The 26,152-nt window shown below is 36.9% G+C and overlaps 1 protein-coding gene across 1 annotated transcript in view; it reads right to left on the bottom strand.

Annotated features, from left to right (window-relative positions):
• The window catches only part of TRHDE (thyrotropin releasing hormone degrading enzyme), a 528,098-nt gene that overhangs the window by 133,979 nt on the left and 367,967 nt on the right, over window positions 1–26,152 (bottom strand). The window contains exon 7 of the mRNA XM_004700783.2: window positions 3,465–3,530. Within this exon, the coding sequence (XP_004700840.1) occupies window positions 3,465–3,530 (66 nt within the window). The remainder of the gene's footprint in view (window positions 1–3,464; window positions 3,531–26,152) is intronic.

Genomic DNA, 26,152 nt, shown 5'->3' on the forward strand with positions numbered 1-26,152 from the left:
TTTTTTTTTTTTGCTTCAGCGCTTATTTTAGAAGTGCCATAACCAGATAGTTGGAAATTTCAGACATATCATACCAGTACTGATTCGCCCTGACACAACTAATCCAATCTAATCCCTCCCGAGAGGGGACTGGAGATTACAAAACCGGTGGAAACTGGAATATGTTTATGCAGTAAGTAATACAGTTATTAAGGAAGGAACAAGAATAAAGGGGCTATCACTAAAGTAGCCAAAGAAAACAAAAAAGTTCTATATCTTAATATAAAAGCTACATATACAGTACAAATAATAATAAAATCCCTAAAGTAAAACAACATTAACCAAATGGATAGATTGCGTATGTCAAATTGCCTGTCGTCAGCTCACCTCTCCTCTTGCTACCTTCCACACCCTTTTGAGCACTGTGCAGGCTGGAGGCCTGCGTGCTGCATTTCTCAGAATCTCTTGCTAATTGTCTCCCAGGTAAACGTCTGTCAAATGAGAAGCATGCACAAGAAGAAGGCACTGCTAGTGGCTTCCAGGTTTACAGCTGGCAACTAAGCAAATGAGTGTTATTTTATTGTGTTACCTGAATGCTTTGATTTTATGAAGTCTTCCCCATCTTTATTCTTTTATCGCTCCCAACTGCTTTATAAAACCATATTTGCTATGTTAAATCCCTTTTTGTTTGAAATATTATGTATTATATACCGGATATGGTTCCTGAGTCAGACCTTCGGAGATGGGTACTTACTATGTTTTCCTGTCTTCACTAGGTTAAAAGGCAATATCATTGAGATAAAATTTCCATTAAAATTCACCAAGCAATGTTCAGTTTTTAGAAAATATAATTTAAAACAGATAAAGTCTTAACTATAAAAATGTAAATTATCCATAGTAAAACATGAAATGAATAGATAACTAAAAAGTAAACAAGTGTATATATTTCAAATATTGACAAAAAGAAATAAATCATTATCAAAAACTCTCCATAACAATAAATGCTGGTCTGATTGGACTAAAATTAAGGTACTATATGTCCTAGAAGTCAAATAGAGTTAATATTCAGAATCTAAATCAAAGCTTCAAGAAGAGAAGTGGCATATTACACGGAACTACCAGAAAAGCAAAATTTAGGTGCATAGAAAATGAACAGAAAACATGTTATCATGTTTTTCGTGTGTGGACCATGATGACAAAGCTGCAAATACAAAAATAAAACAACAGAGAATGAATAGAAGAGATACACAGATAGACAGGAAGACAGACGGATGGCCGAACAAGCTTGAGCAGGCTCGAGTGAGACCAGGTGAGTAGGGATGAGGAACGAAAAAAAATAGGAAAAAACATACAATTTTTAATTTGATATTGTCTATAACTGTTAACACAACTAGTGTCTATTTGCAAATGAAACACTTTTTGTCAACAGAAAATCGCCATAGTTATTATGAAAATAATTCATCGTTTTTCCAGCAGAGGTAAACCCTGACAGCCAGCTTTAGCTGTTTCAACAACATGCGAACCAATCCTCCCCTGAGCCCCTTTGGAAAGGAAGCATATTAATATCAACTGGGACCAGTCAACATCATGGCATGAAGCGTCTGTTCAGGAGGTCATCTACAAACTCTACCCCATCCATCTTCATGCTCAGGAGATGATACTTCATCACCCCGACATAGAGATCTACTGTAAACTAATCCAAACTGCTGATGATACACTAAATCAGTTTGAGTGATGAGCATAAATAAAGCTGAACGTGAAGTACTGAAGGATACAGATCTATCTGACCAATGAGATGTCACAATGCAAATGCAATGCAATGTAGACAAACATAGAGTCCCTTACTTGAAAACTAATAGCCAAATCAAGTTTCAGAGCATCAGTAACACAGTAAAACAAGTTTTATATCAGAGTTTAATGTAATGAGAATCAGATGAATAGTTTGTTTCAGATATACTTGATCTGAAGTATATCAAATATACTTCATCAATATAAAAGGATAAATTTAAAATGTACACATTTTGCATACTAAGGAAAATATGACAAAATAATGCAAAAAAGTTGCAAAATAATAACCCTTTCCAAGTAAAATAACTATGATTATTCAATCTGCTGAGCAAATCTATACAGACAGATGAGAAAAAGAATAAAAACTGCACTCAGAAAATGATTTCACATCAACTAGCTACCAGGAAATCAAATTCAATTTGTGTTGCTCTTATAAAAGCTTAGAGATTTTCCAGAACTGTCGTGCTACAACTTCAATGGGGAAAACATAGAAATGGGGACAGCGAAGGACATTCCTCTAGACAGTTGATATTCTTGGAGGGCACTAGGGGAGGGAAAAATCTAACTATGTGATCAGAACAGAGCCTTTCACACCAACAAAATAGGTTTCATGGATTCAGCTATTCTGAAGGTGTCTCTAATGGAAGAAGCTGATCAAAGTAAATTCCAACCACTGCTGGCACAAATCTGTGAAAATATTTTCTAAGGGAAATTATGCTTCAGGAAATTAAAATTTTTCTTTGTTGTGTTGCATATAACTAGCCTTTTCAAAACATATTTAACTCTTGCTTTGTATTTTACCTTTAAAAATTGTGGGAGGTAAATATAGAATTATACTACTAAAATATGACCTGATCTCAAATGTAGTTTATTTAAATTTTAAAATGAAAGCTTACTAAGAACAGATAAGATTGATTGCTCTCTCTGTCTTAGCATAATTGTATTTCAGGTGAACATCAATTTACTTTAAAGGACACTTCTAAGTAGCAGAATGCATCATAAATAATTCATCAATCACAGCTGCTAGGAACATGATTTGCTCTAGCAGATTTCAATGGAATAAAAGTTTTATTTTTCTGTATTTGTATTTACTTTAAAAGCCACTAAGAATCCTCTTTTTCTAAGAATTAACTCCTAAATTTCATACTTCCTACTGTAAATACAGTTTGATAAAATTGTTTATTTCCTTTATTTTGTACAGCAATGCGTTTTCTCATTAAAAATAAAAATTTTAATGATCATCAAATAAATAACAGTCTCTATATATATATCAATAGTGGATCAACAGAAACACAAAATACATGTATCTTAAAATAGTAATAAAATTTTTCTTCACAATATAATGCTCCCAAGGTTATTATCACTTTTTACCTTACATAAACTTCTCAGTGGGGAAAAAAGAGAGAATTAGGCATTCTGAGTATTTTATATCAGTTATTTGGGCTCTTACAATTGTTATTTAAAATGAAAATTAAACATGTTCTCAATCACATAATACTTCAAGCTTGTTCTGGTGCTATTGAGAACACAGTATTTATGTTTCATTTCTCAGACTGAAAGATGATGCTTACCTTTATACATCTTAGAGCTTTCCATCTGATTCAGTAATCGTATATCAGCAATTTCCTAAACTGTAAAACATCTTCATAACATACAAATAAGAAAAAATTTAAGAGAAAACAAAGCAATTTACTTACTTGCAAACCCCTTTGAAATACTGAATGGCCCATAAAATTAGCCAGCATTCTAATTAAAGCAGCACCCTGTAGAAAAAGAATATTTAAAAAAGAAAAGAATTTCAACCTAGTGATATGATTCCAAAATTTTCAGATACCAATCAAAAACAGTCTATTCTTGTATTTTATTCTAAAATATGCTTTAAGTAACACAAAAGCAAGAAAACTTATACTGCTTGGAAGAAGAACTTTGTTTGTTTTGTAGATCTGAAATGTTTATTGATGCAAAACTGATAATTGCAGAATAGAATATTCCTGGAAAGAATATATCAGAACAATAATAAGCTATTATTCAGGTGAAATAAAAATAGTACAGAGCAATCTACAAAGTAAAAATTAGTTCCACTATAAGCTTATAAACTAATAAGGAAGGTATCCTGACATTAATAAGCATAATAAAGTATAAATTTAGAGTACCATAGCTACTTAATGCACCCCTGGCTCAATGAAGAATAGCATAGTTGTGGAACTGGAGACTTAGGAATACTGGCTAAAAGTTCAAACTCTGCACAAGACTGCTGGCCTCAAATACTGACTCTACCACTTACTGTCCATATATCCCTGGGGAAAGTATCTCATTACTCCTCGTCTCACTTCCCTTCTGCGCATATTTCATATTTCAAGATTAAATTCATTAACATATGCAAATAGTTTGAACAGAATCTTAAAAATACTAAGCACCATGTGTTAGGAGCCCCGATAACTCAATGGTTAAGAGCTCAGCTACTAATCAAAAGGTCAGTAGTTCAAACCTACTGACTGTTCTATAGAGAAAAGACCTGGTGATTTGCTCCCATCAATATTGCCCATGGCTGTCAAGTCAAACCAATTCAAAGCAACTTTATAGGCTAGAACTGCCTCACAGGATTTCCAATGTTATGAATTGTATGGAAGTAGATTGATGCCTCTGTGTTGCATAAAGCAGCTGGTGAGTTCAAACTACTGACTTTTCAGTTACCATTCAAGCAGCCTAAGAAATCCAACGGAACAATTCTACGTTGTTCTACAGAGTCGCTATGAGTCAGAATCAACTGTATGACACACGTAAACAATCATATATGGGAGTTAGTCATTAGTATCATATCACCTCGCAAAATAATCTTTGTGCTAGATCTTTGAAAAGCAATGTTTAATCAAATACAAATAAAACAATGTAAGTATAACTAAGGTTTTGAATATAAATATTTAGCAAGGCAGGGAAAATACTTACTAAGCGAGTCTACTCACATTAAGAATCATTATTATAACAGAGTAGAACAAAATTAGTACAAAAAGGCAGGAACGTAATCGACGTGAGATGTTCCAAGCAATGATGGCTAAACCCAGATTAACAGAAACCAACAACAAAAACAAAAGTGGAAAGGGAAAATAGTAAATTAGTTACAGCATGCACTTTGCTTGAGCTAACAATCTTTGTAACTCAAAGAAACACTTGCCCACCAATGTTCATTACAGTGTTATCCACAATAACCAAAAGACAGAAACAAGGAAAACGGGTATGTCCATCAACAGAGAAATAGACAAATACCATGTGACAGACATTCATTGAGTTGTAACTTATAAAGAAAAAGTTCTGATGTGTGCTATGATATGTACGACACTTGAAAAAATTTGCTATATGGCTTATGTTAATACAAAAGAATGTGTATAAATAAGTTATATAAAATATCAAGAATAAACAAATGTTTGGAAACCAACTTTCATTGTGTTGAAGGGGAATGTAAATAGGTATATCTTGAGGGATATGGAGATTTTGCTAAGAGGGATGAAAACAATTAGACATAGATAATGATCTTTTATACAATAATTAAATATAATTAATGTCATTTAATAACACAGGGAAAATGAAATGTTTTATTATATATTTTTATTATATATATTTCATCACAACAGATTTTTAAAAAACTAACATATCCCAATTTTATTTTATTTCATCGTGTCACATATTTTGTTTTTTTATTACCCATTTATTATTTTATGTATTTGCCTGTTTTCTGTCGTCTCGTCACAGAACATGTGCTCCACGGTAGCAGAAATGTATCTATCTCGTTGTTCACACTATCCCTAGGGCATAGAATCTTGGCCAGCAAGTTTTCAGTAAGTATTTGTTTCATGAATGAGTTAATGTGAATATGGACAATCTGTCATTTAAAATTATGATTGTGCTTCATTAAGGCTAGACAGGATTCATTATATTTTTAAAACTCTAGGCAGACTAGAAAGATGTTTGTGATGTGGTAATGATGAAAATAATGATGATGATAATGCTGACAGAAAACATACAGTGTTAAATATTTATCAAAAAGCTTTATACATTTTAATTTATAAGGATCCAATAAATAAGATATATATTTTTAATTTTATTGTATTGGGGTCTCTTACAGCTCTTTTCATAACCTATACACATGTCCATTTTGTCAAACACATCTGTACATATGTTATCATCAGCTTTTTCAAAACATTTTCTTTCTACTTGAGCCTCATTTTTTCCTCCTCCCTCCTCCACCCTTGTTCCCCCATGCCCCCTTGATAATTTATAAATTATTCTCTCTCTTTTTTTCATGTCTACATTGCTGTTGTCTCATTTCACCCACTTTTCTGTTGTCCATCCCCCTGAGATTGGGGACCAGATGTCTAGCATTGTGATGGTATCCCCCTTACTCACCCCCCACCTTTACCCTCCTAGCATCGCTGCTTCCTTTATTGGTCCTGAGGGGGTTATCTATTCTGGATTCCCTGTGTTGCGAGTTCTTATCTGTACCAGTATACAAGTTCTGGTCTAGCCAGTTTTGTAAGATAGAATTGGGGTCATGATAGTGGGGGAGGAGGAAGCAATAAATAACTAGAGAAAGGTTGTGTGTTTCATCAGTGCTATACTGTACCCTGACTGGCTCTTCTCTTCCTGTGGCCATTCTGACAGGGGTTATCCAATTGACTACTGATGGATTTGGGGTCTACCACTCTGCCCTCCCCTCATTCCCACTGATATGCTTTTTGTTTATTTGTTTTGTTTGGGGTCTTTGAAGCCTGATACTGATCCCATCAATATGTCACAATCACACAGGCGGGTGTGCTTCTTCCATGTGGACTTTGTTGTTTCTCAGCTAGATGGCCGCTTGCTTTTCTTCAAGCCTTTAAGACCCCAGACACTACATCTCTTGATAGCCGAGCACCATCAGCTTTCTTCACCACATTTGCTTCTGCGCCCATTTGTCTTCAGCAATCATGTCGGGGAAGGTGAACATCACAGAGTGCCGTGCTAGTAGAACAAATTATTCTTGTGCTGAGGGAGTACTTGAGTGGAGACCCAATGTCCATTTGCTACTGTAATACTTTATAAATAAATATATGTATAGAGTTCTATTCCCCTGTCATTGCATATAAATGTAATTACATATATATACATACCTGTAAATCTATCCAAGTTTTCAAAGCTAATAATTGATAGAGCCAGGAACCGGGAAGTCTGATCTAGTCTACATATCTACCTCGGAAAACACAAAAGACCCTGCTATTGACAGCAAACACTCCCTATATTGAGTCATCTCCTAAAGATCAAAAAAATTATTCACCGAAACTTTCACACAAAAAAGCAGAGACTGATAAATGGATATTAGTTCATGTCTTACTTGTAAAGACTATACTATCAGAAAGCACAAGATCATTTTTTATAATAATTTCATAAAACAACTAATTAGTTCAGTTATTTTGAAATGAAATATATATATATAATGCTCAGGTCACAGGTAATATATAAGAAAATGAGTTTACATATCTTTTATCCCTCCTGGCCTTTCCTTGCCTCTGTTAAAGAGTCATTTCATTCTGAAAAGGCCTACGCTTCAACAGAGAGGTAACAAAGAACGTACAAATGGTTAACAGGGTTAGAATTAAAGACAACACTGTTACCGTAGATTTTAGAAACAGCAAGTAAATTCATAGAAAACCTCCTAGTTTCCTCAAAACATATATCTTATACTCAACATGTTTCTACCCCAGCAACAAATGGTTACATTCAGTGATTTAACACACATCACTTGAGAAAGGTCCTAAGGCAGGGTGTTACAGAGCCATGTGATTCCCAATATTATGTTACTTTACCATATGCTTTACACTTTGATAAAAAATTAGGAGGCATATTATTTTATTTTAGTAGATCATAAAAATGAGAAATTGATAAAATGCATGAAAAGAACCATCCACGTATAGGGCTACAAATTAAGGTACACCTGTGATATCACGATACGCTTGCCTGCCTCTTTAGAGACCATTCATTCCAGCATTAGGGGTATAATGAAGTGATCGGCTGTCACTACTGTGTGCTGTCAGTTTCTTGTACTGTGGTGGATTGCATGTTGCTGTATTGCTAGCAGTCAGGTCAAATACCAGTAGGATCACCTGAGGTGAAGAGTTTTCAACAGTTTCCAGACTAAGAACAGGCTACAAAGAAGAAATCAGCTGTCAACTTCTAAGGGATTGGCCATGGAAAACCTTGTAAATATATAGTAGCAGAGCATTGTGAGCTACACGGAAAACCTTATGATTAGCAGGGGGACATTCACAGCTATAACACAAGATGAGGAGCCACTCAAGCTAGAAGTCATTCAAAATACGACTTCAGAAACGCTGCCTTCTCAAAAGTACGGCTGAGCATGACAATGTAGATGGAGCAAAGCTTGCAAGACTAGCAGCTGATGAAGCATGGCTCAAAAGGAGAAGCCGAAGCTGCAAATATGTATTAATCATCATAACATTACATATACGACGTTGTTTGAATCTAGGAAATTTGAAGTTCTCAAAAAGTAAGTGGAAAGCAAAAGGATGGATATCCTAGGCATTAGTGATCAGAAATGGTTTAGCATTGACCATTCTAAATCAATCCTATGGTTTACCATGTTAAGAATGTCAAAGTCAAAGGAAATGACATGTGTATTGTAAAAAGAGGATTTTTACATCCTGACCAAGTGGGATTCATACCAGGGATGATGGGATGGTGCAACATTTGAAAAATAATTAATGTAAAACACCATGTTAACAAGAAAAATGATAAGAACCATATGATTATATCAACTGATTCAGAAAAAAGCATTTGATAATATAATATCCAACACCCATTCCTAATAAAACTTTCAAGAAGACAGGATTGGAAGGGAAAATTCTCAATACAGTAAAGGCCATATACAAAAATCCAATGGCCAATACTACACTCATTGGAGAAAAGCTGAAAACAGTTCCTCTGAATATGGGAACCTGACAAGGATGTCCTTTATCTCCACTCTTATTCAACATTGTACGAGAAGTCCTAGCCTATTAATACCCTAAGACAACAGCGAGAAATCAAGGGAGTGCAAGTGGCTAAACTAGAAATGAAACTGTCGCTATTTATAGATAATGTGATTTTATATATTGAGAATCCCAAGTATCCACAATAGGATTACTGAAAACAACAGAGACGTTCAGTGGTAGAGCAGGAGACAAGACTAACAAGCAGAAGTCAATGGGATTCCTATATTCCAGAGAGGGAATGCCAAAAAGATTTCAAGGAAACAATATCATTCACAACAGCCACACAGAAGCTGTTTACTTAGCAATAAATCTAATAAAGAATAAAAGACTTGTATGAAGAAAACTACAGAGTATTACTACAAAAGACTAAAGGGGATCTACGCAAATGGAAGAATATCCCATGTTCATGGATTGGAAGACTCTGCATTGTGAAAACATCAATATTAACCTAAAGCAATCTACAGATTCAGTGCAATCGTCATCCAAATCCCAGCATCATTTTTCAAAGAAATGGAAAGAAATTACTACCAACTTCATTTGGGGAGGAAAGAAGCCCAGGATAAGCTAAGAACTCCAAAAAAGAAGAAGAAAGTAGGTGGTCTTGAATTTCCTGACCTCAAAACCTATTATACAGCCCCAATAGTCAAAACAGCCTGGTACTGGTATAATGATTGAAACACAGACCAAAAGATCGGACAGAAAACACAGAAGTAAAAACATTTGCATACAAGCAATGATTTTTGACAAAGGTCCAAAAAGCATTAATTGGGAAGCAGATACCCTCTTGAATAAATGGTGCTGAAACATTGGATATCCACCTGCAGAGAATGAAACATAGCCCATATCTCACCACATGCACAAGGTGGATCAAAGACCTGAATGTAAAACCCAAAGCTATCAGGGTCATTTATGAGACAACTGGGGCAATTCTAAGTGCCCTAGGGCAGGGAATATATGGGATATCAGAGATAACAAACCAAGCACACTCTGTAGAAGATAAAATAGATGAGTGGGACCTATTAAAAATTAAACACTTATGTACATCAAAAGACTTCCTTAAAAGAGTAAAGAGACAGCCCACATACTGGGAAAAGATATTTAGTAGTGACACAACAAACAAAGGACTAATTACTAAAATCTACAGTATGTTACAAGGATGACATTCAAAAGGCTAATAAACACCTGAGGAAATGCTTGTGGGTCACTAGCCATCAGAGCCCCCAATAAAATAATTCAAAACAAGCGAACATAACCAAAAAAAAACAAAGTCAAAACAACCACAAGATACCACCTAACACCCAAAATCTATAGCCCAATTAAAAAAAAAAAAAAAAGAACAAAAAGACTGAGAACAACAAATGCTGGAGAGGGTGTGGTGAGATTGGAACTCTTATCCACTGCTGGTGGACTTGCAGATACGTACAGCCACCGTGAAGGGGATCTGATGACACCTCCAACAGATGATAAATAGACAACATATGGCAGTAGTAAATCCATTCTGATAATATGCCATTATGGTAAGGTGCAGAAAATCCAATGTAATTCATCAAACAGGTGTCTGAGTTGTTTCTTGGAAGTAACTTACCATATTCGTACCTTCTGTATCATAATTATGTGATATGCTAAACCATAATGAATAAAAACCAATTGTGAAAAAAACAAACAGATGACAAATGAAATACCATATGATCCAGCAATACCATTACTGGGCACATACCCAGAGCAAACAAGAAGCCAATTACAACAGATGTTTGCTCCCCCATTTTCATTGCAGCATAGTTTACTATAGCAAGAATCTGGACAGAGCTAAATTCCCACCAGTAGATGATTGCATAAAGAAACTCTGGTATATATGAACAATGGAATCATACGCATCCCTGAAAAACAGCTATGAATCCATGAAACCCCTTAGATGTGGAAGGAACTGGAAGGCACTATGCTGAGTGAAAGTAGTCAACACGCATGGACAAATACTTATGAGACCGCTGCTGTAGGAAACAGCAACCAAGCTCAGACTTGCAGGGAATCGATTCTGTGGACGGAGAGCCATACAGCCTGGTAGAGGGCTGACCGGTGCCAATGAACCACACACCCGCGATTCTAGTTTTCCTAAGCTCACGAGGCTTGAGGGTGCCTCACATCAACTGGGATCAACTGGTCAAGCGGGTGGAGGTGTCTAATAAGAGGCTGACTTGTTAATCTTTGATGAGGTTCTCCCCGGACAGGTAGACAGCCCTATCAGAGAGAGGAAACCAAGCACTGAGGTGCATGGGGACACTGAATCCTGGATCTTCAACTAGAAAAGCCATGATAAATGAAGAAAAGATGGAAGTGGTCAAGAGTCCATCTTCCTTAGATCCACAATCGATGTTCATGGAAACAGTTGTCAAGAAATGAAGAGACATACTGCATTGGACAAAAATACTATAGTGGAATATGTAATATATACTGTTATATATGGAGCCCTGGTGGCATAGAGGTTATGTGTTTGGCTGTTGACTGCATAGTTAATAGTTCAAAATCACCAATTACTGCTCAGGGTCCAAATGAGGCTTTCTGCTGCAATAAAGTGTTATAGCTTCAGAAGCCACATGTGCAGTTCTACCTTGTCCAGTGGGTTGCTGTGAGTCTGAACCAATTCAATGGCAGTGAGTATATACATATGTTTGTATGTATGTATATATATTCAATTGCATATGTATTATAGATTATCTCCTAAGTGAGACAAATTCAAGCCTTGATTTGCAATACTTGGACTGTAGACTGCAAGGTTGGCAGTTCAAACCCAGCAGCCATTCCCCAGGAGACAGATGAGGCTACCTGCTCCTGTAAAAATTCATAGCCTGGTAAACTCAATAGAGGGTGCCCCTGTTGGAATTAACTTAATAACATCGATTTATTTTTTCCTGGGCACAATATCGAATGATACGGGAAGGATAAAAAGAAGACAGAAGGTACACAGATTCAACATAAGAGAAACGATTGTTTGACTTTCCATCATTGAAAGAGGTAGAGTGTGATCGGGCACTGATTGTACTGAAGGGAGAAGCACTGAAGGTATGGGTGAAAAACAGGCTCCTGGAATGGAAAGGGCAGCAATCAAAATAGTTTTGCAGACTCATCTAACTCTGGAAGCACTTACCGTATATACTCGTGTATAAGCCGAGTTCTTCAGCACATTTTTAATGCAGTTTTTGTGGTAGAATTAGGTACCTCATATATTCAGGTCAACTTACACTTGAGTATATACAGTACTAATCTGTGCCACGAAATCTGGTAGTTAGCTAACTAGCCGAAGTACAGGAAGAAATATGTGTCTGCCATAAGAATAAACAATTCCAAAGAATGCAGAATTGAATGTAGAATGTAGAAATTAGCAAAAATATAATGAATATCACATTCAAGCACATTGTTGCCAGAGATCATTTGAAAATAGAGCTGTCCATGGACAGGGGGCTACCAGAAATTCAAGCCAGCTTAAGAAGACAATGGGGAAAAAAGCCTATTGTTGCTGATATTAGATGGATCTTGGGCTGGAAGACCAGAAAGATGTTTACGTGTGATTTTTCCAAGCAAAGATGGCTAGGTGGATCGTAGAAAACTACAAATGCCATTGTGAAGAAGGGGAATTCAGAACCAGGACATAGACCAAAAGGCAGCATTCATAAAGAACAAGGGAGTATTGGATGATTTCTAACAAAGAGAAGCATATGTTGGGCTTGTATCCTTTTACTGGATCTATTCAATCTCTGCTGAGCAAATAATCTGAGAAGATGGACTATATGGAAAACAATTCAGCATCAGGATTAGAGAAAGGCAGATTAACAACCCATGATATGCACACAGTCCAGCTTCAGGAAGTGATGAGGACTTGAGTCACTTGCTAGTGACTATTAACCACTGCAACCTTTAGTGGTACAGACTGCAACTGAATGTAAAGGAAACAAACACCCTTACAATAGTACCAATAAACCACATCATCATAAACGAAGAATCGACTAATGTTATCAATGATTTTATTTTCCTGGGATACCAAATCAAGCTCATAGAAAGAGAAGCCAAGAAATTAAATAACACGCCAAATGAGGCAAATCTTATTCAAAGTTTTCTTTCCAATGAGAAACAGCCAAGATGTCAGTGTGAGGACTAAGGTAACCCTCACTTAAGCCCCGGTGTTCTCAGTCGTCTCACGTGCCTGTGGAAGATGGACAATGAATAAAGAAAGCAGCAGAACAATTGGTCAATTGGGGTTAGGATGTTGATGAAAACTATTGACAGTATCATGAAATTCCAGAAGGAAAAAAAATGTCTTAGATCAAGTACAGCCAGATGCTCTTTCTTTAGAACTGAGGGTGGCAAGAGAAATCTGCTATACTTTGGACCTGTGGTTAGGAGCAAGAAGCCTCTGGACAAGGACACTATGCTTGTAAAGTGGAGGGGCAGCTGTAAAGCATGGATTGACCCAGTGGCTGCAACAGGGAGCTCAGAGTAACTGTGAGGCTGGCGCAGGACTGGGTAGTATTTCATTCTGCTGTTCCCGGGTTGCTGGGACCAGGAACGGACTCAATGGCAGCTCACAACAAGTACCTTGAACAAATATAAACAAGCCTTCAAGAAGACATCGCAATCCATGCAAAACGTTCGAACTGTGGCGCTCTGGATTGTAAGCAGTCACCACCAGCCACACGTATTGCCCTGGACTCGATCTATTCGCCGTAACAGAAGCTTAATTACAATGGTCGCCTGGTTCTCCTCGGAAGGCGGCACCCCCTCTAATAAGTCGTTTCCTACCAGTTTAGATTTTGACCAGAGAACTGTAAGAACGACATACACACTCAGCCTGCCCGGGACAGACTGCTGTAGCCAATCAAGAGAAGCAAGAAAGTATTTTTATTCCTTGTTACGCAGATTGTTTCCGGTACCACAAGAATGTTAAAGCGATGCCACACTCAGGTCCCAGGAAGCTCCACTGCAGAAGTGTCTGGAAAACGTTTCATTTACCACCAAGATTCTTCCAAAATTTTATTCACAAATCAACAAACGATGAGCTGGACAAGTCATAGAATTTTACGAGTCTTCTGATATATTTTTCCTCCCACAAGTTTGACAATTTTTTTTCCCATTCTTTTGTGCCCTCCTCCTGATTTCGGCACACTTGTGTAAGCTCATGACATAAAAGCATTTATGATTCAATCTTGGGACCTGGTTAGAATTCCCTTTAGGACCTATCATTTCTGCTCCTTGAATTTCCTTGACAAGCTTCCCTCCTATACATTTCCAATCTAATCTGCCCACCCCAAGGCTGTAAACTGTCAGCTTTGCAGCACACCTAAGCCTGGCCATCTGGGGAGTGAGACTTCCAATATCAAGCAGTCAACTCAAACTTCCCTTCAGAACAGAATCCCCGTCTTCAGATGATTTAAATGCTTCCCTCGAGGTAATGATGACTTGGTCTCTTGACAGACTATAAAAACTATCAATTTAGCATCATCTAATGATAAAAAAAAATCCTTTCTAATCGTAAGGAATGTGCTGGGTTGTCAGAGCCCTGTTCTAACAGGAAATAGAGCCTAGAAATAATATCAATATTTTAAAAGTTACATACTATCACCACTCCACTAATTGAGACTTAATTAACTCCTAGACAACATGTCTACATTGCGCACTTGGGCATTTTAAAGTCTCCAGAGTAGCATGCACTCTTCTATATTTAATGTTGCCTTTTCTTTCCAAAGCAAAAATGTAAAAATCCCTATTTCACAGAATTTTATAACCAGATAGGCTCTCCAACTGTTTCATGAAGCCAGCATGTAGTAAGCACCTGCTATGAGCAACTACTGGAAGCATTTATTAACCACCACGTCCTTTGTCAAGATTTCTTAAAGCATGTGTTCACCAAGTAAGTAGTGTTTACAAACTTGTAATTCATATTCCCTTGTCATGCAAAGTTCCTACCCCAATAAAAGAAAGTGAACATTTGGGAAGCCTAAGTAGCTGTAGGGGATATAAATGCACTTGTTTCTGTAAGATTTTTGAAATCTTGAGATTAATTCGTGAACATTCACCACTATGTTAGCTGAACACAGGTTCAGGGAAATAGAGTGCGGGAAATGACTTTTATGGGTTCTTTTTTTTTTCAGGTTTCAAAAAGAATAATACACAACAGTTTGCTTCTAAAATATTGATCATGTAGTAATTTTTATAACTGGAGAAATCCTCTTCGTGTGGCTTCATAAAATTAATTTTATTCTACAATTTTAAAAATTGCATGGATGTCAGTCTTGCAGGCATTAAATTATTAAATAATTAAAAAATTCCAGGGAAGGAACTGTGTCCTCATGCCCTCATTCCCCCTATCTCCAGTGCCTCTTAGTAAGGAGGTGCTCCCTTATGATATTAAATAGGAGAGACAAAGAACAAGTATCTATGCACATAGAAGCAAGTACTTTGGGTTCTTGCAAACTTGATACTCAGCGAGGATATATAGTCTATTTCTGTACTGGTATACTTCAGAGTTAAGTAATCACATTTTTAAAAAGAGAGCTTCTCATTTATTCTTTTACAGATACTTATTAAGCAAGGTGGCATGCCTATTATCCTGTAGAATATAAATGAAGATGTCACAAGTCTCTGTCCTCATGGATCTCAAGACCCTATGTCAAAAAAATGATAAGATGCAAAACAGTATTAGATAATGAGATGCAGTCAATGTACAGCCCTTCTAGCAACAATTTCTTATGTGGAGTATTGTAATTCTAGACTCTATTCCTGTGACTATAATCCTACTTTAGAAGGACTTCTATGCTAATCTAATGGACAGGATTGAGCTGGAGTTAAGTCCTAAATTTAGTAGAGGGTATGAATCAAGTCAAGGCCTTTGTTTCCTTGGGATTATGCTCTGCTAACAGACACAAAAACACAAACCCCACCATACCCATCCAAGCTGTTCCTCTTTGTATAATAAGAGCCATCTCTGTACAGAGAGAAATCCCAGGACCAATGGATGAGAACATTTGCGATCTCTGCCTGATGAGGTAGGGCACCAGAGTCTGTAGCATGGAGAATACGGAATAGAGTGAAAGACCCAGTCCAAGATCTGAGGCCAAGGCAAGGAGCTCATGAGACTGAACAGAGAGGGTAGAAGCATCAAGCCCAATGAAACTGTGAGGCAGAGCTGTGCTTCCTGAGCCACGGAAGCAGAAGCCAAAGACCAGAGAGAGACTTGGTTGGTGGCTGAGAAGTGTTGGTCTGGACCATGACTCTCTCCTTACTCTTCACTGATATCCTGATTTGTGCTAACCTATTAACTTCCCGCTAACCTATTGACACAGTGGATACAACGGGTTAAAGCATAGGATAGCTCAGGGTGGGCAGTGTTTCGCTCTGTTCTGTATAGAAGTGCTATGGTTCAGAACTGGCTCGATAGCCCCTAACAACAAAAACAACCCTAATCCCAAACCAACAACAACAAAACCTCATTGCCATCCAGTCAATTCTGACTCACAGTGTGACCTTTTGGACAAGTCAGAACTGTCCCTATGGGCTTCTGAAACTCTGACACTTTAAAGGGGGAGAAAGCCTTATCTTACCCCCAAGGAGTGGCTGGTGATTCCAAACTTCTGACCCAGAAGTTAGCAGCCCAGTGCAAACCCACTATTCTAGGATGGCTCCTGGAACTTCCCTAATGAATTCCCATAGTTTTGTCTGGTGTCCTGTGTAATCATTTCAATAAATCCTCAAACCTAGCACAGAAGTAGAGTACTCTGAGTGGTACAGCAGTGTCAGAATATGGTAAAGAAGGATGGGCTGGGAAGGAGGTAGCAGCTTGTCTGAACCAGGCCTCATGGCAAAAGGGAAGCCAGGGAGGCCAGACACAATAACCTCCACACCGTTTTACACAGATGAATGACAAAAAAAATAAAAAACAACAGTGAAAGATGATTATTTCTGGATAAATGAAGGATTAAAAGGTTTTAAGTAGTAGTAATTGTATTGAATGTTGCAGAATGGGAGGAATCCTGTAAATAAAAATAAAGTATAAATAAATATACAACGGCATGAAGATGGCAGAAATGGCCTTTGTAGTACCATGCATATGTGGAAGTAGAAAGCGCACATACTGAGCATGATTAGTATGATCAGACTACTCCAGGAAGTAAAATCACCCAAGCAAAATGGTTGCAATGAGAATAAAAAGAAGAGGTATGTTTAAGGAAAAAAACAAAGATAGTTTTGAATTATAAAATCTGAGTGCTGGGACGGTGCTATTAGAAAATATAAAGGATGGAAAAGGAAGTGCTATTTAGGTGCCTACAGTGCATATTTGAAACACATGTGGTTTGAAGAATGGGTAAGGAACTTTAGAAACAGAAGAAAATGGGAACATGCGAATGAGATTATGATTGAAGACACAAATTGGGTTTTGAAGTGGCTAAGATTAGCAACAAAACAGGGCCGGAGTCCAAATACAGACACAGAAACCAGTCTTATAACCAATCCACAGGTGCTGCGTTACTGGCACTTGAGGACCAAGGATAGCCTCTCAGTAGATGAATGCACTATGCTTGTGACTCAAGGGAATCAATAAGGAAATGGAATTAAGTGCAACGAATGGCATATTATGTTAAAAACAGAAGTGTGGGTAAGAAGTGGTATCATACAAGATATCATTTAAGAATAAATATTTTGAGTTTCATTGAAAAAGATTACTAAGAAAAGACCACAGTAGATCACTTTTGTGAGAGATCTTTGTGTAAGCTCATGGATATGAAAAACAAATTGAAACTAAAAAAAGAAAAGAGAAGGAAGGAAAAGGAGCCAGAAATACGTTCAAGTAAATGTTGCTCCTTTCTTTTAAAATTATGGGAGAAAGTCTTGTGAAAAGAAGATCTGATTGTGATGAAGACTGAAGATGCAGCACGGCAAAGGGTTGGAACCAGACTCCAGAAAAGGCAAGTAAGAACAAGATCAAGGTTAGTCTTGGAAAAGATAGCACAAAGGCATAACAAAAAGGAAGTAAAAATATATGGGGAACTTTGATGTGTAAAATTAATAAATTATGATCATATATTGCATGGGCTAAACTGTTTGCTTAATCAAGCTAGACTCTTCTTTTGCCCAAATCACCATCATAGAATCACTGTCATAAACAGTTCCCAGATGTAAAAGATTCTCAATAAAATACCAGTTAGCTAACTGATTGATGGTCTCTTGCTTCTCAACAATGTAGACTATGTGGTCACGGGTTTAAGAAAGTTTGAAAGAGTAACAATAATTTTGAACTAACTCCAGTGAGAAGTTAGTAGAGATTCAAAAGAAGTACAAAAGTCATAAAAGTTCAAAATGCATAAATCCTAGTTGACATTATTAATAACGTATTCAATATTTATTAAGCACTTATTATATCACCAGTGCAATAGTGTGATATAATATTATAAATACTATAAACTTTATTTTCTGGATCAGAAAATTAAAGTTTAGAAAGTTGTACAACTTACCCAAATTGACACACAGTAAGTAATGGAGCCAAGATTAGAAGCTCACATATATGCATCTCCAAAATTGGTAATCTTGAGCACGTTAGAACAATTATTTTCACAAATCAAAATAGTTACAGGATTCTCTCTAGAAACACTGTTTAGAATCAGTAAGGTTTCGATGGAGGGCTATGAAGGGGAAATCTAATTCAATGGGATAAGAATTGATGTAGTTGAACAAGATGCCTAAGATTTTTAATGGAACAGAATCTATAAATAAAATAGATGAAAAGAAAAATACAGGGCTAACAAAAGTGAACATTTTGACTGATCAGATGCTATATGGGCAGCTAGAGATGATGCAATTACCCCTCTTACACTTCCCACTGCCATCCCTACCATAATGAAGGCCAGCTAAACTTTCCACTAGTTGCCACCAGTCAATGGCTGAGCACAATAGAGGAACTAAACCCATCTCAAACTCACTGCCATTGAGTCAATTCTGACTCATAATAGCCCTGTAGGACAGAGGAAAACTGTTCATCTTTCTCCCTAAGAGCAGCTGGTGGTTTCAAACTACTGACCTGGCAGCGATCAGCCCAACATGTAACCACTGTACATACAACCAGGGAAATAATCCAACTAAGGCAAGTTAATTCCAGGGGCTCGAGTGACTCTTCCAACCCTCGCTTAAGGACTCCTCATTGGCTTCTTCGAATGTTTATGCAATTGGACCACAATCTGAAAGCCTTATGAACCATTATTCCTTCCAACCATCTCCTTGCACAGGCAATCAACCTATATTGTGAACACAAAATTCTCCCTGCTTTTTACTGCTTCTTTCCAAATAAATCTCTTTCCAATCATAGTATCTACTTCTTAGTAGATCTGAAGTAACCTAGTAAAGCAATTGTAAATGCTGAGTCTCAAACAAGTGTAGACTGTTGGATGACAGGTAACTAAGTTAGTAAAGAGTATGTTCTAGAACAGGGAAACCACACGCAAAGACCAGTTTTATTCTTCTACTCTTCTCAGACAGTCTGTTGGCTGGCAAATCTTGCATACTACAAAGGTGTTTGCCTTATGGCTTGAACCTCCTTTTAATGAGAAGGTTAGGGAAAATTTGTATCATTATGTTCAGTTAGCCTATGGGACAGACTGAGGCAAAGGTGTTAGGTAATTTCTTCATATTTGCAGAAGTACAGTCTAATAAACACAGTACTTCCTGAAACTTTCCTCCAGACCAGCTTTCTTCCACTTGGATGAGTTCTTCAATTAGACACAGAGACTTATGAAGTGAGATTTTCTTATCATCTGAGTTGTTGAGAGATCAGGCTATTGATTCTAAAGGCAAAGTAGATTTTAAAATGTAAATTTCCAAAAGTTGTCATTGCACTAAACCTAGATAAGTGTGAAGATAAGCTGATGTTCAAAAGTAATTTTCTATTAAAGAATGACTGTGTTCTGGAATAAAGCATATCTTAAATAATTCTCCCTTTTAGACATGCTTTATTTTTAAAGAATAGAATAGATATATTTGGTTTTATATTTCTCCAAGGTGAAAAAAAAGAGAATAATAGAAAGAAATACCTAATCCCACTCACAAATTTGTTACCATAAAGGAAGGATGAGAGACAAAGTAGATGAAGAAGAAAAACAACAGAAATTAATTTGGCATAAGAAAACAGAATGCATGCATGCCCCAGGGTCCCAGTCTTTAGCCTGGGAGTGATCTCTGGATTGCTAATTTATCTACCTTTATCTCCACACAGCTGAGTTATTCCAAGTGTCTCAGTGAAAATCCCACAAGAATTTCTCCTTCATAGATCCATCTTAACATTATCACGTGAAGTTTCATATTACAGTCACCTTTATAATTATGTAGAAAATGTATAATGCTTTTTGTCATTGATAGATACCATTTAGTTGACCCCTGGCTCATAGAAATTTCACGTTTAGGACTTTTTTTTCTTTGTTATTATCTTTATAATGCTGTATTGCCAGATCTTTCTTCCAATGTTCAGTGTAGGATCAAACCTCCAACCTTTAAGTTAGCAGCCGATTAAAAATTGTTTCCAAGGGACTCTTCAGGACAGAGGAGAGCTGCTTCTATGGTTTCAATACTGTAACTTTATGAGAAAAAATGCCTCATCTTTCTCCCATGGAGCAGCTGGGGTTACCTTGTGGTTGGCACTTCAACATATAACTACTATGTCACCAGAGCTCTTTTATCATTTATATTCACTCACTCACTGTCATTGAGTGGATACTGACTCAGCGACCCTACAGGACAGGGTAGAATTGCCCCTGTGAGCTTCTGAGACCATAACTCTTTATAGGAGTAGAGCAGCTCATGGTTTCGAACTGCCGAACTTTTAGATCACAGCCCAACTCATAACCACTATCCCAACAGGGTTAGTGATAATTTATATTATAAAATTTTATTATAAACAGCTGGGTTATTGCCTACTTATACAAGAGAGCATCAGAAAGTTCATGGGAAAATGGAATTAAAAGCTAGAGTTGCCCGTGGAATTGTTGACTCTTCCTTATCTATAAATATAACCTCCACATATATAATCCTCCATATAACTTCTAATTCGTCAATGTAAATAATACGTAATACAATATAATCACCGCATATGTATTTAAAAGTAGTCCAAGTATAAGGAAGACAAAAAAAGAATTGATGTACCATATAATTAGGTAAAATTAGGTGCCTTGGCTATTATTTGGGTCGGCTTATACTCGAGTATATACCGTATTTGAACTATCGGGCTAGTGACCAGTACAGAAATTACCACTTACTGCCAAAAGAACAGACAAATCTGTCTTGGACAAAGCGTGGTCAGAATGCTACTTAGAAGCGAGGATGGGAAGACTCTGTCTCACCGATTTTGGGCATCAGGAGACACCAGGCCCTGGAACAGAACATCGGGCTTGGTAAAGTAGAAGGTCAGTGCACAAGAGGCGGACCTGAAACAAGCTCGAGTGACACAGTGGCTACAACAACGGGCTCAAGCACAGTAACAATTGGGAAGATGGTGGAGAACAGGATAGTGTTTTGTTCGATTGTACTTAGGGAAAGAGCATTCCAGACAAATAGTAGAATATAGATGCATTTGGAAAGTTAAAGTTTAGAAGAGAGTCAGGAGCTAACAGCCAGCAGGAACAAGTATAAATGGAAAATATGCACACAAAGTATGAAGAGCAAGTCTGGGATATTTCAAGATTTATTGAGTAAGGGAATTAAAATCTCCAAAACTTGTTATCAAGTCGATTTTTACTCAGAGTGACCCTATCGGATAGAGCACACCTGCCCCAGGGGTTTTCTGTCACTAAATGTTTGTGAGAGCAGAAGCTTCATCTTTCTCGAAGGGAGCAGCTGCTGGTCTCCAACGGCTGTCCTTGTGGTTTGCAGACTAATGTGTAACCCCTGCACCACCTGGGCTCCCTGGGAGAACCCAGCAAGAGAAACGAAGGAGAAACGGACAGTGAAATTGTTAACAAGGACGACAGAAATCCAGTTTGTTTCAGAGGAGATGGATCGTGATTCTAGAATGTGCTGGGAAAGAAAGTCAACTCAGGCGAAGTGCCCTGAAGTTATATTTTGATATTACAAGAGAGACAGGGCCAAACAGTGAGACGGAAAACAGAACCAGTTTTGATTTTTGTCATAAAACTTCTAAATTTTTATTAGGATTATATTAGCTCCATAGATAGACTTTGGGGAAAATTGACATCTATACATATATTTTTAAAAATAATTTTCAAGTTAAAAAGTTTTTGGCCTCCCTTACAATTTTTTTCTTTTTTAAAAATTTTAGTGAGCTATATTTAACACATCCTATAATTCAATAGTTCAATCATATTAGTAAGGCCTTAATATTAAGAAGTCTTAAAGGGCTGGGCTTTAAGACATACAAAGGTTGCTCTAGTGGCATAATAGTTAACCTACTAGACTGCTAACTTCAAGGTCAGAAGTTCAAATCTACCATATGCTCTGCAGAATAAAGATGAGGCTGTAACCTCCGGTAAAGATTTACAGTCTCAGAAATCCTAGGGAGAAAATTTACTTTATACTATATGGTTGCTGGTATGAATCAACCCAATGGCAGTTGATTTAGTATTTTGGTTAAGAGAATGGTAAAAGAATTGGAGTTTTTCACAATGATGCAAAAATATAAAATAGTTCAGATTAAGGGAGATGAAAATCAAGGGAATATCTAATATTAAAATATTAATGCATGTTTTCTGTTTGTAAGAATTAATGTGTCAGGAGGAAATTTGAGGATTTAATAAAGAGAGGATGGCTTTGCATGAGAAATATCCTTGAATGTATAAGAAAGAATGTTACAGCACACATTGGAGTATTTGGCCTAGATAAAAGAAGATATCCCTCACTTTCATAAAAAAGAAAAGAAAGCAGAGTTTATGGAATGTGCAGGTAGGATTATAGGTTTGATATGAAAGAATTTTGAAATCTTTGTTGTTTATATTATTTAGTGAAATAAGAAGAATATCAAGAATATCAATAATTCAAAAAGACTCTTTAAAGAAAAAGAAGAAAATAGGTCTAGAGAAAATGTAAATTGACTTGGAATATGTGTGCATATACCTTATAATTCAGCAATTCCATCATGAGAAAAATGCAAGCATAAGGACGCATATAAAAAGATATACTTGCAATATTGTTTCTAATTTTAATATCTCCTAATAGATGAAAGTTTCACACAAATTTAGGCCGATCAATATGAAAATTAATTTATAAGTTGGTTTTTCATATTGTAAAATATTATACAAGTGTAAACATGAATGACAGAAAATATGGATGAGATACATTTGCAGTCTCTTCACTGGTTAAGGAAGGAGCTCTGGTGGAGCCATTGGATAAACACTGGGCTGCTAACCAAAAGGTTGGTGATTCAAATCCACCAGTTACTATACTCAATGAAGATGAGGCTATCTTCTCTCATAAAGATGTATAGCCCTTGGCACAGATCAGAGCTGGAAACACAGGGAATCCAGGACAGATAAACCCCTCAGGGCCAATAATGAGAATAGCAATTCCAGGAGGGGAAGGGAAAGGTGAGGGAGAAAGGGGGAACTGATCACAATAATCTACATATAACCTCCTCCCTGGGGGACTGCAACAGAAAAGTGGGTGAAGGAAGACATCAGACAGTGTAAGACATGAAAAAGTAATAATAAACTATAAATTATCAAGAGTTCTTGAGGGAGGGAGGCAGGGTGGGAGAGGGAGAGAAAAAAAAATGAGGAGCTTATACCAAGGGCTCAAGTAGAAAGCAAATGTTTTGAGAATGATGATGGCAACAAATGTACAAATGTGCTTGACACAATGGATGGATGGATGGATTGTGATGAGTTGTACGAGGCCCCAATAAAATTATTTTTTTAAAAAGATTTATAGCCTTCAAAACCATATATAGGATCACTATGAGTTGGCATCTCTTGGATGATGACAGTGGGTTTAATGTTTAAGAAGCCCTGGTGTTGCAATGGTTAAGCATTTGGCTGCTATACAAAAGGCCGTAAGTTCAAACCCACACAATTCCTTGGACGAAAGATCTAGCAATCAGCTTTGTTAAGATCACAGCCAAGAAAACCCTATTGGGTGATTGCACTGTCCTGTAGGGTTGCTATGGGATGGGTTCTACTCTACAGCATGAAGCCACCATGTTCTAATGGTTCTCTCAGGGATGGGCATGGGATCAGGGAGAGGATTAGGGGTTTCAATTGTTTTATTTACTCAATTCTATATTTCTTCAATTCTGTTTCATTTATTCAATTCTATATATATTCATTTCTGTTTCATTTCTTTCAATAAAAGTCTAAGAAGCTATAGTGGAATCTTTAAAAGCTGGAACTCAACAAACCTACCTTGCTTTTCACAACCTAGCATGCTTTCCACTTTTGACAGAGTGCAGTCTTACCACTGCGCTATTGCTCTATTAGTGGAAAACACTACAGTCTTCCTTCTCTGACGGACTTCTTTTATGCACAAGTTCCAGTGTTTGCATATTTTACTATATCTTTAACAGAACGCTGATATTTTTTTGAGTCTGGATCTTGAGATTACGCCTGATATTCTCTTTAGGATTAAAATATTTCTTAATGTTTTATTTAAAAAGCAACGTGTGTCCTGCTAAACTAGAACACCTGAGATTAATCTCAGTTTAGTCTTGTATGTTTTATCTCAATTTTTTTTTTTGTGGAATATCCCTGTTTCATAACATATATGGAGAGCTTTCTAAGGTTATTTTGTTGTTATGGGATTTTTCTGAGGTTTTTTTTAAAATTCTTTAAAATAAACGGATATAGTAGATATAGTAGAAAATAAATAGAAAGATGAGTTAAATTGCATTAGCCAGATATTTGGAGTAATCCTTTAAAACATTGAAATCTTACAATTAAATTTAAAAAATTAATAAATGTTGTTAGTTGCTGTATTAGTCTGGGTAATTTGGAGAAACAAATCCACAGCAACTCATGTATAAGAGTGTTTTATGTAAAGAAAGTGTGCATCACGAAAACATCCCAACCCAATGCTGCCCAAGCCCACAAGTCCAACATTAACCCATTAACCCAACACCAGTCCACAAAGTCCTCCACCTCACAAAACAGAGGCAATGATGCCGACTGCAGGAGGAAAGCTGAGTCTGAATGAATAATCATCTCAGCACTAGCAGGGGCCTCCACACGGCTGCTCCAGCACCCAGGGCTGCATCGGGATAGGTCCATGTGGCTTCTCCTTGGGGATGTCTTGTAGAAAGTCAATCTTGCAAGCTGAAGCAGGGAACTGCTAAGGCAGCTGCACCCTGGTGCGACCATCACAAAGCAAGAGACCTGAGAACTAGAAAGGCGAGGCTCACCACCCATTTATCCCTCTGCCTTTCAATTAGCCCCACATGTGATTATCAGCCAGGCTGGCACAATTAACTAACTCAGTTGCCACTGAGCTGACTCTGACTCCTAACAACCTACGTAAAACAAAGGAAAACCCTCCAGGGCCTGTAGTATCTCATAGCTCCCCTTCGGAGTCCACTGGTACTGCCCCATGTCCGTGTCATCCTTGGGGTTTTTCCCCTTTCGCGAACCTTCCACTTTGCCATGCGTAAGGTCCTTTCCTAGGGCCTGGTTCCTCCTGACCACGTATCTAAAGTCTGTGAGTCATACTTTTCCTACCTTTGCTTCTAATGAGCATCCTGGACATATTCCCAAAGGTAAAAAGGATATTAGCAAAACATTAATTCATGAAAAAACGTATCATATATATTTATGAAAACTAATACTATATATACATATAGATAAATTTCTAAACCAAATGGAGAAACCTCAATTACAATTTTGAATAAGTGAAACTAATTTGTCTTAAAGATTTAATACACAATTTTTTTAAAGTATATATTATTTCATCCTAAATTCGCTTTATATTTCAAGTTAAACAGGATGTAAAATAACCGCATAAAGATGCCAGCATCATTTGTGTTTTGGTATATTGGCCCACAAACGGTGTCCTTGTCACCCACTGTTGGATTATTGTTACTTGTCAGCGCTAGAATTAGACGTTCACAGCTGAAATTCCATAAGAAATTTAGCTTATTAAGAAAAGTGCAGCATGAATTAATGTTAGTGAACAAAGCATGTCAAACATGCTACATAAACAAGGTTTATAAATGACACTTGCACAATATTGTGCTAGCAAATGTCAAAAATTAACAAGATCATTACAAATTACAAACATTTGTAATGAACAGAATCATTACAAATTAGATTTTAAATACATTTTAAATGTAAAGCAATTCCCTAATTTCTCCCTAATCTAAAAGCTGGCACAATACTTTTTTAAATTCATTACTGGATTTA

The sequence above is a fragment of the Echinops telfairi genome, unplaced genomic scaffold, assembly GCF_000313985.2.
Source record: "Echinops telfairi isolate 266 unplaced genomic scaffold, ASM31398v2 ScPeMD7_2;HRSCAF=8, whole genome shotgun sequence".
Taxonomy (NCBI): domain Eukaryota; kingdom Metazoa; phylum Chordata; class Mammalia; order Afrosoricida; family Tenrecidae; genus Echinops; species Echinops telfairi.